The sequence below is a fragment of the Rhinolophus sinicus genome, chromosome 8, assembly GCF_057876585.1.
Source record: "Rhinolophus sinicus isolate RSI-liver-muscle chromosome 8, RSI-T2T, whole genome shotgun sequence".
Lineage (NCBI taxonomy): Eukaryota > Metazoa > Chordata > Mammalia > Chiroptera > Rhinolophidae > Rhinolophus > Rhinolophus sinicus.
The window spans coordinates 11,353,584-11,369,860 of record NC_142508.1 but is presented as its reverse complement, the minus strand read 5'-3'; the positions used below and the strand labels follow the sequence as shown (position 1 = coordinate 11,369,860).

Below are 16,277 nucleotides of genomic sequence, written 5' to 3'. Positions count from 1 at the left end.
TCTATATTCACATAAAATGTGAGAAGAGGCTTCTTTCAGAAGGTTATTGAAGGTTGTTTTGCACTCCACTGGTTGGGAATGAGATTTCCTAGTAATTTAATTTTGATGTGTTTCCTAAGGGGTTTCATTTTATTCATCTCAATAGATATCAGAGTAAAGAAGTACATTTTACTGTGAATATGTATTATAATACTATGAAGTTGATGACATTTTAAATAATTTAATACAAAGCACTTTCTCCTCTAGTAATTTTAATGACCCTTGTCAACAATTGAAATTTCCAAAACAGTTATATGAAACAAAATTATCATTTGGAAAAGGCAAACTGCACACTAGAAATTATCCCATGGGGCAGCATGATGTTGGCTAGTATTTCATGGTGCAAGGGTTGACCCCAATGGACTCAAAGATCGAATTATCATCATACTAGTATTAGATACATGTCATGATTTCCATGTAATAATTTACAGTGATGAAAATAACTATATCTCAGGTTGCCGTACGCACTTTGACATGACTGATTTTCTTCATATCAGTAGACTTAAATGGGGTATGGACGTTTTCTCAGTGAGATCAATCCTGTCATGTCATTGGGTTTGGATGTGGTAGGTATTTTTGCTTACGTTTCTCCCTCCCCTGAGCATGCTCATAATGGTACGGGAATAAGGATTACTGTACCTCCCGTTCCCTCATGCTTACCATCCCTTATCACCTCTTCCCACCACCCCCGCTCCTTGTTCTGGTCGACACATCCTTGTTTGATAACTGTCCGTGACATTAATCTAGCAGCCTTCAATTTCTTGATCTGACAGCCATTCTTTTTAAGTTACCTTTGCACGTGACCTATTAAGCGGTAATTCCGTAGACTCACTTTTAGGCAGTCATCCATTTCTTTTTAAAATACATTTTCAAATTGTTGGAGTCTGCCTCTCTGTAGACTATACCTACAGATAAAAAGTAAAACACAATTTTCCATAATTGATTAGACATTGAAATGTGGTAACTTAAAACAAGTCTGAAAAGAGAGACTTGATTAGGAATTATGAAGCCAAGTTCATGACAGATGGCCATTTAAGAAGCCAAGTCCAAGGTAGAAGGTAGGAAAGACCATCTTTATGACTCTTGGGAATAATGTGATTTCCTTTTGAGAACCATATTTATTACCAACACTAAGCAAAAGGCAGTAGGTTATAAAAAGCGAAAAACCCATACTATAACAATTTTCCCACCCTAGTATTAATTTATAATAAGAAAGATAATGACATCTCAGCTAACATAATCACTGTGACATGGAATTCATTTTATCTCTTATGTAGAGATTAATATCTATCGCTTCAGACTAAACTAACCTTATCTGTCACATAGACAGTAGCTGTGGGCTCCTTAAACTCATAGATAACATGGGCCAACAGAAACCAGGGGAGGTCTGGTGCCACTATTACAAAGAAGAAAGATTCTTGCTAAATGGAAGAATCTCAGCCACAGAAAGTGGATATTAAATATTTTTAAAAAGGCACTGGGAAGAAAAGTACAGAATGTGATTGTTCATCTATGATTCCACTTAATATTAGAATGGAATTTTAATTTTTTCTTCAGATGTTCTAGCATCCAAATAGACTTAAATATCTCATAGACATAACCAAATACAGCAGGAAGGGGCAACAAATCTTCAATAGTCCCAAATATGTCAAACTCAGCTACCTAAATTTATTCTTATTATTTATGAATGTATACATGTATATATTTATTTACATATCTTTTTCTTTCTTTTTTTCCCGATTTTACTACCTAATGGCCTAATCTCAAGAATTGGGATACTATCAGGTGTTTTGAAGAATCTGAGGTATGAGTAATAAAACACACTATAGCAAAAGAAATAATTGTAAAGTATCAATTGGTGCAAAGGCTGTGAAAACTCCTGAAGTCTCTTCATTCCTTCCATATTTTAAAGACTTATTTTCCCTGATTTTTAAAAAGAAAATTATTTTGAGTGTAAGGTCCTTTGGATCTCAGCTACTTTGCCTCTACCTTATGAAAAGCTGCCATCAACAGCAGGCAAAAATGCTTGAAAAATACGTTTATTTTCTATTTTTTCCCTATGAATAGTATAAAAATTTGTCAAGTGTATATTCATTTCTTAAGAAAACTGAGAAGTTTGACAACACCAAGCATTAACAAAAACAAGGAGTAACGGAAACTCCCACACCCTCCCAGTGGGAATGGAAACTGTGTGCAATGAATCTACAAGAACTTGCTTGCTTCCAAATCCCAAGGGCCCGTCTTGCAATTCTCCCCCAGGGGTTTTCCATAGCTGCCTACTGCGTCTTTCCCCATGATTGACATACATATGCATTGCAGTAGTGTCTGTTAAATCATCATGCCCAAGCAGGGCTGCTTGTACCACAGCCTGGACCTGTCACTGAACCGTTTCCTAATTAAGGACCCACCTCTGTTGACAGTTCTGTGTCACCTATGGGCCAGGGCAGTAATTGCTATGTGTGGAATGTATTAACTCCATAACCCAAAGAGGCCTGCCAGGCCCTGTGTTTCCTTTGTGTGCAGATGCAATTGTGACCCACTTGTTGTCTACCTTAGAGTGGTAGATATCCCAGGAAGCCCCTTACCGTTGGACCCCTAAAAATTACACTGAAGTGCCAGCCCTCTGAATTTTCATAGGGCTTAGCTTCCGTTCTTCGGGGCACAAGTGTCTTACCAAAGCCTCCCACATCCCACCCATCTATTATTCATCCTACCTAATTTGCATGATATCATGGACATAATACATTGGTCTGATGTTTTGTAGGATGTCCAGGTGGCCCAGGACTCTTCAGGCTAGACGAAGGCAGAGAATGGGAGAGTTACTGCTGATCTGAGGCAAAATTATACATGAACAGTGCGTTCCACGGATGCAAACTGTGCCTGATTCTCTTCCTATTGGAATCAAAACAAACACGTTTACCCAATCAGTGGCTGCCTATAGAGGCATCATTAAGCTGCTCCAACAATGATACTAGGTCTGGGACAGCAGCTTGAATTGGGGCTACTACTGGGTTAAACTTGCAGTAGTCTACAGTCGTTTTACAAAATTCTGTCAGTTTTTTTCAGGGGCCATACCATCAAATTAAAGAGAGAGATATTTAGTATCCCTCCCCATATACTCTTTAGGTTTATAATACCGTGTTTCCCCAAAAATAAGACCGGATCGTACATTAATTTTTGCTCCAAAAGACACAAAAGAACATCTCTTATGTTCAGGGGATGTCCTCCTGAAAAATCATGCTAGGGCTTATTTTCCGGTTAGGTCTTATTTTCAGGGAAACACGGTAGTGATTTCGAGGGTGTGATACTGTTTTTGGCTAACTATGTTGGCTGCAATAGGAGGGCAATTTCAGAGGTTTTCTATGACTGTTTACTGGAGGCTGGTGGCCCAATATGGGGGTTATTCCCATTGATAAAATATCAATTCCAATGATCCACTCTGGGACTGGAAAAATGATCCCCGGGTAGGTCTTTAGATGGATTGTGTCCACTGTGACCTACACTTTATCCAGGGCACCATTTTTGACTTAAGCCCCCACTCAAGCAAAGGTGGGGGGTTGGGGAATAACAATGATTTGGATCTCTGGGTTTCAACCTCAAGTCAGACACTTTGTCAATATTTCTCAAAGTATCTAGGTATTCTCCTTTCCCCAGTGAAAAGTCACCCTTTGAAGTATCCACAGATCTATTTGGGGAAGGACTAAAGGGATCCCAGTATTTTCTTGCTACAGTTACAGTCTTACCTGGACAGCTTTGAAGCCCTTGGGTTCTGAATATTAAAATGAGCTCAGATTTAGCAACTTAACAAGGAATCATAACTACTTTGAGGCAGACACCCTCAGCCTCCTGCTCTTCTGTTCATACCTTTTCTTGGTTGTAGGGGTTCAGCATCACCTTTGTGGACTGCCTCGCCTTACCAGTTTGTCTCTAGAAATATCAGCCTCCATTCATCCTCTCCAAAACTCTCTGAAGGTCAAGTCCAATTGGCTGCCCGTCAGACCTCGCTAGTCATCAAGGTCATTACAGAGTCTCCTGGCTGCTGACTTCTCAGCCTCCACACTGGTTACATAAATGTGAAGACGACTAGAAGTCCAAACAGATGAAACAGCAGAAACAAAGCCACTCAGGAGAAAAGAAAGTCTGTGTTTGGAGCTTGGCAGAAAGGGCAGCCTAGTGTTTAGAAAGAAAGGCAGGTCCCAGTCTTATAAAATCGTGATGGATGCCCCATGGAGTGCAATTGACATAGATTTGCGACAACCCTCGAGTGTTGCCTATGATTGTGACTTCCATCGGAATATGGTTCTTCACTGACAGGCACTTGAAGTAAATTTGAAGGTCAATGACTTAAATAGGGGGGAAAAATGTTTATTTTCACTCATCTCTAATTGAACCAAAATATAACATTTTCTTCCATTGAAAACGTGGGCAACAAACCACAATAGTGTTAGCAGTGTTTGTAACTTTCTCATGAGTAGAAATCACACGGTAGTAGATGAGGGTAAAAGGGATAAAATATGTGGTGATGGAAGGAGAACTGACTCTGGGTGGTAAATACACAATGTGATATATAGATGATGTATTACAGAATTGCACACTTGAAATCTACGTAACTTGATTAACAATTGTCACCCCAATAAACTTTACTTAAGAAAAAAAAGAGAAATCACAGATAATTTGATCATATTAAGTTGTTGCCAGTATTTACAAATATCATTTATATGTATCACTTCTTACAGTAGTTATTAGACTTAACGCTAGATCTTGTTATGTAATATTTACATAGCGAAGCAAAATATTTCCGTATCAAAAATTTGTTTTCTTAGTAAGACAACTGTATTTTGGTATAATTAGAATCATTTATAATCCAATATACTTTATTTTAAACATTTAAAAACACTATTCTGTAAAGGGTTCCATAGGCTTCTCCAAACTGCCAAAGGAGTTAATAGAACCAAAAAAATGTTAAGAACCCCTACATTAAAATTAGCAATTTGGTTTTAGCTTTCCTCACCCCTTTCTCTATCAAATTAGTTCTCCAACAATCCCCGTAAACAGCGCCATCCATTAGCTCTCTCTGTGATTCTTACATAACCGATATCTACGACAGTTCCTATTGTTGGTGAGGGTAAGATAAAGAATTTTCAGATCCCCTTTTCTGTGGTTTTCTTTACTCTCCCTTTTGTCTATTTCTACTATATTAAAGTGCATTTCGCTCTTTCAGCACATACCTGGAGATGCAGGGGATGGCGTCACATGGGTAGGAAGATTCAGAAGGGCTTTAAACTGAAAGCAGACATCTTCACACATGGATGGGAGGTACTGAAAGGAGGAAAAGGAAAGGAAAATCGAGGAGGAGACAAAGTTGTAGATGGTAGGAGGGAAGTTCTGCCCAGCAGACAGAACCCAGCACTCAGCATCCAGAAGATATTAAGTGTAGACCACAGACGCACCACATTGTATTAGGTTGATGCAAAAGTAATCGCGGTTTTTGCAATTGTTTTTAACCTTTTAAAAGGCAATTACTTTTGCACCACTCTAATAGCATCAGGAAAGCCCAGAAAAAAAGTGAAACTGTTTGCTGAAATGTAGCCCAGGGAACATGGTGGCAGGTACTCAAAGATGAGGCAAAATACGAACACATACCCTGGCCTGCAGATTTGACTTACATTAGTTAAGTCTGCTCGGATGTGGTAGGAAATTCAGAGCAAAACTCCACCTGGGTGGTGATGGGAGAGGAGGATTGAGAGAAGAAAACAGAACCCAGTCTTATAAGGGCTAGAGTACTGGGACGTTAATTCAGAACAGGGTGGAAAAGGGTAAGAATTGGAGGCTGTATCTCAGGTGTAAAGCATGATCCTAATTGTAAAACCTGGGGCAGTGTAAGCATCAGAGAAGCAAGATTAGCTTGCTGCTGAATTTCTTATTACTAAATCAGATCATCTGAAATAACTAGGAGAAGATGGTTCGCAAACCCCCCATGTTGGGACTAAGTCTGTTAGTCTGGGTGACCTGACTTATGCTAATGAGAATGGAGGGCTATGAAGGCAGAAAACCAGGAAGTTTATGACAAATGGTCAGTTCCAAATCTGCTTCACTCTCTGAGTGATATCTAATCTATACGACATTAGGCTCCCCAAATACGAAGCAACATGTGTCATTAAGTCAGATTTCCTTGGATCACAAAGAAAATAATAAGGCAATAGGGATAGAAAAAGAGGAAAAGAAATAGTCAAGAGATAAAATGACTGGGTGGCCAGAGGCAACATGTATGACAGATCCAAATGGCCTTCATTATTTCTCAGTTGGAAAATTCCAATAACTTCCTTAATTGTCTCAACATCTTAAGTGCTTCATTATTCAAATGTATCTTATAAACCACTTCTAGGTGACAGACTGAAATTCTTCATGTGTAAACACTGTTACTCACTTCAGTCTTCCACTAAAAAAGTACCAACATCTCTTTGTCACCTAACAAGTGCCTTTTCTTTGCATTCAAATTTCTGTACAATGTGATTCCAACCCATGTCAATGTTTGTTTCCTAGTAGTCTTCTATAAAATAATTTAATATTAGACATAATTAATAGTCTACTAATTAATATTCTGCTACTTCATTTTTTTTGTATTTCCTTTTTTTTTAAATTTTATTTTATTAAATTTATTGGGGTGACAATTGTTAGTAAAATTACATAGATTTCAGGTGTACAATTCTGTATTACATCATCTATAAATCCCATTGTGTGCTCATCACCCAGAGTGTATTTCCTTTTTATTCTGACAAGTGTGCCCTTTTTTTGAAGAATCACTCTACTTCACTTCTGTGTGATTTTGGTGGGTTGCCAATATGAAGACCATGGACTTTTGACAACAGGAGTGCCATGTTGCCCAAGTTAGGCCAACCGGAGTTCCTTTCCCAGTAGGAATGACCCAGAAAAGCAGAGACACAGGGGAACCAAAAGTGATGGAATATGAGTCATGTAAGGACCCCTTGGGATGCTCAGATGTGCAGAGTGTTTGTGTCTTATATCTTTCTTCATGTTCCTCTCATCCTCTAGCCTTCCCTAGGCTCTTCTGCTCAATTATTTGAACTACTGATTATCCTTTCAAGAAATTGTTTTGCACATGCACACATACACTTCAGTTTAAGAATAGTAGTTTCTATTTCTTGGAACCAAAGAACACTAAATGGTGCAGAAATGAGTGGGCGGAGGGGGGCGTCTGTTGGGGGAGAGTAGGGGACAGACCCCCAGAGAATATGGAGTAAGTGGAATTAATTATCGAGCTAACATGGCATAAAAATCAATGGATTGGCATTAGTATTCTAAGATGGAACATTAAGAGTCCACAATATAGTGGAGAGCTGGTAAATAAGGTTATTGACTGGGCTGCCAGGAACACTGAGGGTGAAACTTTTAAGGACTGGTGGTTTTTGCTATAGACCTGGATAAATTAATTTCTTGATAAGGATACATTCACCAGAAAGTTTCATTTCAATTTTCTAGCACCAGTTAAGTTTCCTAGTTTAAAGTTTCCTAGTTTAACCTAAACCAAATGCTGCCCAAAGAAAATTACATTAGGTGGCCAGATATCTTTTAGCTTAATATAGAGGAAAGGAATTCAGAGATCTCAAAAATGCCTGATGAGGGCAATTATACACATCTTGCCCAATCTCCTTCTCACCACATCCCAGAATAGTTCCCTAATATCTCCTTTCATCCTTGCTACAAGATAGTAGATTGGCGAATCTCTAAATAAATTGGTAAGAATTTTAATTATCACCGCGTTTCCCTGAAAATAAGACCTAACTGGAAAATAAGCCCTTAGCATGATTTTTCAGGATGACATCCCCTGAACATAAGGCCTAATGCGTCTTTTGGAGCAAAAAATGAATATAAGACCTGGTCTTATTTTCAGGGACACACAGTAGTTATAACTAACTTAAAAACATACAACTTTAGGACTTAGAAGTCTAAAATTCATGTCACTTATTGAGAGCATCTCAATTTGTTGGTCATTTATAGTAACTGAGGTATTCATGTAATTCTCCAAGAATCTCATAAAGTATGATACTTGAAGATTTGTTGTGTCCTGTGTTTGATGGATCTCACAATCAAAAGACAATAGCATTCTCTATGATTAGTTTATTTTATGTAACATTTGAATCTCCATTAAGAACAAGCTGGGTATATGGATGCAGTCACTACATCTCCATGGTCTATATGGCATCTTTCCATCCCTAGGAGTTTAGGGATATGATGTCAGGATTTTCCATGCTTTTGATCTCTAATGTAATGTATGGCTTCCATATACATTTTCAAAGAACAAAAGAAAATATGTGTTCAGCTCAGTGATGGAATCCTCTATGCTTTCTGATTCATCCTGAATATATGACCTCCTTAGCTAACCCCACGAGTAACTTAACATAGTAGTTGTAATGAGTATATATACACAAGAAATACATCAAGCGAGGTTCTGCCTGTTAAGGTTTTGTCCTTTAAAAACAAAAACAAATCACTTTATAGAGACTAGAAATTGAGAGTTCATTGTTTATTTTTTTTTAATTAAAAAGAATAAACACATGTCGACCTGCATTCCTTTGTGCTGAGATATCCTTGAATTACGTTGTTTTCCTTGAGACCACAACAGGATTGAGCATTTCACTTTACTTTTGGTGCCTTGCTTGGAAAAGTGAAAGATTAGGAAGAATAGAAACCATGGGGAGGGGGCAGATTTGTGAGATTTTGGTTTTTCTCTGATTAAAATGTTACACATGTTTTATTTCTAGGGGAATTAGAGTCCACACAAAGTTTGAGGTAGTCATTACTTCCAGAATGACCTTTTCTGCTTGTGTAAATATATTCCAAGAGTCTATATCTTCTTTGAAAAGTGATTGAAAATGCATCTATTTGACGGACCTGGAGTAGTTACTATCTGCTAGTAAGGTTTCCAGGTGCAAGAAAAATGTGTCCTCTCACTGTGTCTCTCTGACTGTGGCAGCCAGGATTGAATTGGGGGAATACAGTAGAAAAACATGGTAATACAGGGAAAGACATGGAGAGAATTTTTGCAACTCAGAAATAACCTTGTAGACAGTGAAGAACCTGTTTTACCCCAAAGAAGAATAAAAAAAAAAAAATGAGTTTATACGAGACGTGTTGGAAAATTATTCCGCATACACCCTCACCTTCTGATAGAATCCACTGTTAAAAGCCTAAGGGTTAAAACTAATTAAATTAAAAGCAAGCCAGAACGGAAAAAAATGGAAATTGAAGGCTTTGGTATTCCACTTCCAAGGATGTTTATCTTATTATTTTTAGAGAAGATTAATAGGGGGAAAGCCCTTTGCTTTACTCCATTAGAATATCCCATGACTAAAGGTTGATAAATTTCTAATTTTACGTTTGAGAACTATTTTAAAATAACACAATGTGGGAAAAATGGTATTTTCTATTGCCTCATTCAATATCTCTTAAAGCATATTTACCTCCATTTCTATTTAAAGAAGTTATAAAACAGTTAAAGACTTTCAGAATGATGGAGCCAAGGCTTAGATATTATGGCAGAAAAAAGTGTATCTCTTAGTCCTAAAGAAATGCCTGTCTTTTCAATGGGAAAAGGATTGTAGCCTTTCTTTCCTTATATAAGTCTCCTTACAGTCAAGGACCAACAACTAAAATTATTCTCACCCATACAATTTAATAGAACTTGACTCAATAAATATTCAGAGTATTAAATTCTGTTTGGAGTTTCTCTACTGCAGAGCTAGCAAAACATTAGGATGTCATCCCAGGAATATATGAAGTCAAAATGTCTCTATCCACGACCCTCTTCTTGATAACATCTATAAATAATGAGTGTGACAGCATTCATATATTCAGGATAAATCAGAAAGTCTTAGCAAAGTAGAAATGTAGAGGATTCAGTTACTGAGCTACAGAAGGACATTTTCTGGTCACTGAAGGATTGTTTTGCTAGGGTTTGGGCAAGGCCCCTTTACAGCCTCCTAATTATTGGAAGGAAAACTTATCTCACTCGAAGGCCATTTAAGAAAACACAGTTGACTTTTTTACATTTTCCTTTCCTTCCTCAAGGCTTAATGAACTTTAAGGTCAAGTTCATAAAACTCAGAACATTTGGGAAGAAAGGGTTTGCCTGTAACTATCAAATGCCTGATGATGGTCTTTTTTTTTTTTTTCCTATTTGTGAGAATCAGTGATTTTTGGAGCTTGTCCTTTTGTATTATGTTTTCAATACTTCAGTGAGATTTCTCATGATGCTTAAAGCTGGGGCTGGGGTAGAATCATTCTCCGGACTTAGAGGAAGTCTGTTTTCATAGCCTCTGCGATGGCGATCAGCATCCCAACCCTTGCTTTAACAGATATTAAGGGACTTACTACTATATGGTTTGTTAGGATTCATTGTCAATGTACTGAAAACACCTGGCTTCCTGCCATGCTCTGTGTATAATGAAGGATGACACGATTATTTACTGGACTGTTTCCTTTGGGAGATTTTGTTCTAGTTCACCTGAGCTCATTCCTGATTCATGGGCTGCTATTTTAGCTACATGCTGATGGAGAAGCAACATTAGGTGAGAGGCTAACAAAATTTGCTGCAGACTCTTCCATCATCCCTATTCTTGTGAGGCTTTGCTGTCAAAAACCCCACTCAAGACAATGCCTTTCTTTCATCTCCTCCATCCATCCTCATGACTAATATTTTCCTATTACAGTCTGTTTGTAAAAGGACGACATTCACTTTTCATGTTACTGTCATTTGCACTTTCTAAAGAATACCTTTTATTAAGCACCAGTCCATAAAATGTTCAGTGTATGTGCCCAGAAGCCCCTCCCCTTTCCTACACCCCACTGGCAGTTGGTTTTGACTTAGTGGGGAGATATAGACCCCGTCAATATTCTTAGCTCAAGAGGAGCCTTCGATTAGGTAGCAAAAACAGTTTAGCTTTGAAGGTAACTTGGCTGTATCATTGGATCAGCTTGTAATCATTTTATGGCTAGCCCAAGATATGTTGAAATCATCATTGCTGAAAAGAGTTATCTTAGTAGACAGTTGTTTGCTTATTGTGTCTTATCACTTTAAAATCAGAGGTGGCTTTTTTCAGGAGAAATACTTTGATGTTAATCCCACGTGATTTCTGAGACTTTATTTCTCTGAATAATAGAAACATAGACTTGTTTACTTAAAAACTGTGCTTAGAGCCCAGCAAAAAAGGAAAGTAGTAAATAATCTCTGGCATCATATGGTAGATAATAGAGCAGGAATTCTGGGTTTACGGAAACCAAGCACAAAGTACCGTTTTGCATAGTGTTACTCTGATGCTGATTTGGACTGTGCAAGCCGGGATTTCCTCAGTACAAGAAGAGAACTTTTACTAACTACTTTACTACTAGACTACTTTGGGACTTTTGTTCAATTCAGTATCACTAGTGAACCCACAAAATATTGATGTAAAATTAAAAATATATAGATATAGACATATTGGTATTTATATCTACGTCTCCATTATTCATACTTACATCTATATAAACCCTCTATAACATTTGGGCCCAAGAGTGATTTAATTAGTTTGTATGATAAATTCTCAATGCTAATAGCTTGACTGGGAGAGTGTAGGTGACAAATGCAAGAGGGTGACAGTATCAAATTATTGCACACAAAAGCATCTTTTTTTCAGCATCACCTTGATTTATTTTCCTAGTCTTTTTTTTTCCTTAGATGGAAAAATAGTTTCATCAAGAAAACAAATGCTCTGCCAAAGTGAAAGAATTTCATGTTTTAATGCTTTTCTTAAAAAAAAAAGTCAACATTGAACTAGTGCATGCTCTGCCCCCTCCCCCTATTTTGCTGACCAAAAATATTTTTTAATCCATTGGCAGAAAACAAAATGTTTTCCTCAAATGGGATGATTATATTTTATTGCTTTGTTTAGTATATGTTTTTCTCAATTGGGAAAAAAAGTCTAGGTGAAAAAAATTACCTAACAAGAGAAGTAGTTTACATGGTGATAACATTTAAAGAAAGAAATGCTGCCAAAAGAAAAAAAAAATGTAAAAAAAAAAAAAAAAGGATTTTAAATGTAAAATATCACGTAACTTCAAAAAACTTACCTCAATTTTCTATCATTTATCATGTACTACAAGTCAACTTTCTAAATAGGATTACAGTCCTTTATTATGGTGGTACTATGGTATACATTTAAAAAATGCTACTACAAAAATGTTCTTTTCTTTTTGTTTCTGCCTATTGTATACTTAAGCTATAGATAATTTTTGAATAAAAAGCCTACGGTAGGTATAAATGCAATAGTTAACTGAGCCTGCCGGCTGACGTCCTTTTCGTGGTCTACAGAAGGTGGCCTCTTTTAGTCCAGCATCTTCTCCTGTTTCTTGCCTTCCTTTTTCTTCTTCTTAGATTCTGCTGTGATGAAAAATAAAAAGAAAGAGAAGGAAAAGCATCACATTAGTAAGCTTTGGGTGGATAGCCACTTTTCTTACAGCTGCTCAGGAATGAAACGCTTAGGTGGATAGACAAGGCACATCTGTGTGTGTTGTACATGTGTGTACACATGTGTGTACCTGCTTTTGCGAGGAGAGTGTCAATGAGAATAAGCATGAGGAATACAGTCTACTCCATGTGACCACCTATAAATGCCTGCTATCTTGTTGGCAGCCATCACTTAATATATGAAATACTGTCTGGGGGTCCTAACTGAAAAAGAGAAACACAACAGGCATTCTGGGAGAATGAGCTGGGTCACTATTCATTGGAGAACTATCAGAGCTTCACTTAGCCCCTCATGTTCCACGTTCCTTTTTCATGGAACTGCTGATGAGCATATTTTCTGATGAATAATTTCAAAGTGCTTCCACTCCTGATTGGCTCTCTGCTTCTATATTTGGCCATCTATTCATATAAGAAGGACCAGCTGTGAACCACATGGAGCTTTGACCCTGTAGAGACGCCACTCTTGGGTGAAGCAAATGGAATGTATCAACCTGGGCTAAACCAGGTAAATAAAATTATTAGGATTTAAGTCAAAAGGCCCCATCCTTTTGCCATTCAATCATCTTGCCGTCTCCCTTTTCCTAAGCATACAAGGATGCAGTATGGAACAGGATATGTCAACTTTGGCTCCAAAGATGAAAATGGTCAGGATCGCTGGGCTAACAAGTGAAACACTATTGCTAAAGGCTTCTGAAAACCTTCCCCCATTTGGTCCACAGTAGTGGCAGAAACGTATGGGTTAGAAATGTATGGGTTACAGGCTCTGGAGCCAAACTGCCCGAGTTTCAATCCTGGCTCCATCCATACGTTACTGTGAGACTCTGGGAAAGTTAATTCCTGTATTTGTGTCTCAGATTTCTTACTTGTGAATGGGCATATGAGTAGTACCACTTCATAGGGTTAACATCCAAATTAAATGAGCTGTATGAAATCCACTGAAAATAAAACATGGCACAATAGCACGTGCTCAACAAAGGTTAGCAGTTATCATTAGTGTGATAATAGACTAAGAACAAGAGGTCATTTCTCTGCATAGTTAATGGTCTTTATCATCATCAGGACATACTGACAATGGTCAGTTGAGATCAGGGTCAGCAGGGTCCTAAGGCTTATGATGAGAGGGGACGTGATGCCAATCACAAATGTTGTACAAATCCCACTTTATACTGAATCAGAGCTGGAAACTCTTCCATTCTTATCCTCATCACTTCTTCACATAAGTTCTAAACTTCATCATAAACTAAGCAAAGTAGAATTTCTTTTTTTTTTTTTCTGTCTTCAGCTTCCTTTACTCAAGTTTCAAGAGTGCAATTAGGCCAGCAATTGCTAAAATCCTCCTAAATTGCTGCTCACCAGTATTCATTTTGTTCATGTCTATCAAGGGGTCTAATTGCGAACCCCTTTCTATACCAAAGACACTTCCACTTCCCCTCTATTTTCGCTTGTCATTATAAATGTCTCCTTCTTTTGACTCATGAAAAGTGAGATAACCAGACCTTCCAAGTTCATAGATACCTGTTAGGTCAAAGAATGTTTTCTGTTTAATCTCTGAACAAATAATCAATGGCTACACATCACATGTAATAATGTCCAGTCTTTGGTTGACATTTTAAGTAACAGCTGTATATTAGAATGTTATCCTCAGGTAATAATCTAGGATGTTCACTGGGATATAACTCTGGTTTCCCTCATCCAATTTCTCCAAATTCCTTACTGGGGAATGCTCAGTAATTTGTAATTCTCTAGTTCTCTGGTAGAGTCGATGTTTGTGGTAATAATTTGCATATTTTGGCTAGCATGCCCCTATTTCATACATAAGTCTGAGTGGATGTCATACTGATCAGGTGCGTGTGTATATTTACTTAATAAAACTTGAAGTTATTCTGCATATTGAACACTACCTGATACAGCCAATGTAGGTTGTTCATTTCAGGGAACACTTTGGGAATGGGACCCTCTCCTCAGTTCTCTTAGGTAAAGGCAAGGGCACATCCCCTCTCTGCTACCTGCACCTGACATTTATTTCATATTCATTAATTAACACCTTGCTAATACCAAGAAATCAACCCATTGCCCATTTCACTCGCACAATGCCAATCAATTTTTTTTTTACAAACTGGCAAGTCATTATAGCATTCATTTGACACACTACAGAACTTAAGTCCACTTTGAGTTCAATCTATATAACTAGAAAAATGAGGACTCTTTAGTAAAAAGCAGTGAAAAGAAGGAAGAATTTGCATTTGCATGAAGTTAATTGGACTTCTCACATAATGAAGGGTTTAAATTTTTGAGAATAAAGAAGAAAATTGGGTCAATAATATTGCTTTCAATCAAAAGCAGCATTTTGTGACTTTTATGTACATTTTACCCACAGACTAAATGACTTTCATGTACATTTTACCCACAGACTAAATCCATCTTTTGCATTTATGTCACTGTGGCCTCAACAATGTATGAACAACTTCTCAAGTTTTATCCAGTCAACAGGAAGGTTTTAAATAGTATCATGGAAGCTATGATCTGGAAAGAACGTCACCCCACTCTCCTACGTAATGGTTGGAGAAATAGAGGCCAAAAGAGTGTCAGTGATTTCTCAAGGGCTACAATGATCCAGCAGTAGAATCAGATGAGAGGCCTTTCCCTGAGCTCTACAACACCACGTTGTCTCCATTAACCGTCACATCTGTAGTAACTGCCTATTGGTCTTATTTTGTGCTTATGTCTTGCCCATTATTCAAATCACCTCCCTTTACCTGAATCTCCACATTTACACTTATTTCAATTCCCCAAGCATGTGATTCATTTTCTCTCCTAGTCTTGGACCTACTAACCAACTCTTCATTCCATCAATCCTACACTTCCACTATTACTTCCATTTTCTTAATGCCTCTCCTCTGTCAGGTACCAGTTTTGACACCTCTTCTAATTTGTGGACCTTTTGGTATTCTTTAGAAGTCTTTTCTCTTTATTTCCCCTGTCAGAGCATTTAACTCCCATGAGAGGACAGAATCTCTACTCACTGTTATATCCTTAGCCTACAGTGCTTAGTATGTTATAGTTGATTAGTGAATTTTTAATTAAATAAACAAATTTGTAGCACGGCAAGAACACATGCCTCACTTGCTCACCACACACCCATCTTCCTTATGGTGGCTCTTTGAATTTTCCTTGGTTATTTCCACCTCAGCCTTTATACATTATGTTCCTTCTACCTGTGTGTTTTTACTCCTACTATCTTACCTTTGCTTAGCCAACCTCTACTCATCCTTAAGATCTTAGCTTCAATTTTAGTTCCTCAAGGAAGCCTTTCCAGAGCTCCCAGACTAAGCATATTCCACCCACAGTTAGATACTTCCATTGTGTCTCTCATTGCTCTTACCAAAGTTAGAACTGGACTATGAATTTTATATCTAATTATTTAATATGCATTTTCCCCATCATATGAGAGTAGGGACAATATCTATCTTTTGCATCTGTGTCTTCAGTGCCTGGCAAATAATAAGTGCTCCTGAAATACTGGTTGCACAGAGTGGAGAAATGAACACTTGAATGGGAAACAAAAAGAGTCAACCCATTAGTACATAGAAAATAGTATTTCCCAAGGAAAGTAAGGAGTGTAAATTCAATTAGAATCTTGCAATGTTTCAGTTCTTCAAACAAAAATATTTTATGAAGAATAAAATTAAACCAAATTAAACCAAACATATATAAA

General features: G+C 37.5%; 1 protein-coding gene across 2 annotated transcripts in view; it reads right to left on the bottom strand.

Annotated features, from left to right (window-relative positions):
• Positions 1–11,720: 11,720 nt before the first annotated feature.
• The window catches only part of PTN (pleiotrophin), an 84,789-nt gene continuing 80,232 nt past the window's right edge, over positions 11,721–16,277 (bottom strand). The window contains exon 5 of one of the 2 annotated variants that reach the window (XM_019750006.3): positions 11,721–12,475. In XM_019750006.3, the coding sequence (XP_019605565.1) occupies positions 12,420–12,475 (56 nt within the window). In that variant the 3' untranslated portion in view covers positions 11,721–12,419. The remainder of the gene's footprint in view (positions 12,476–16,277) is intronic. The other variant, XM_019750015.3, reaches the window with a different exon arrangement.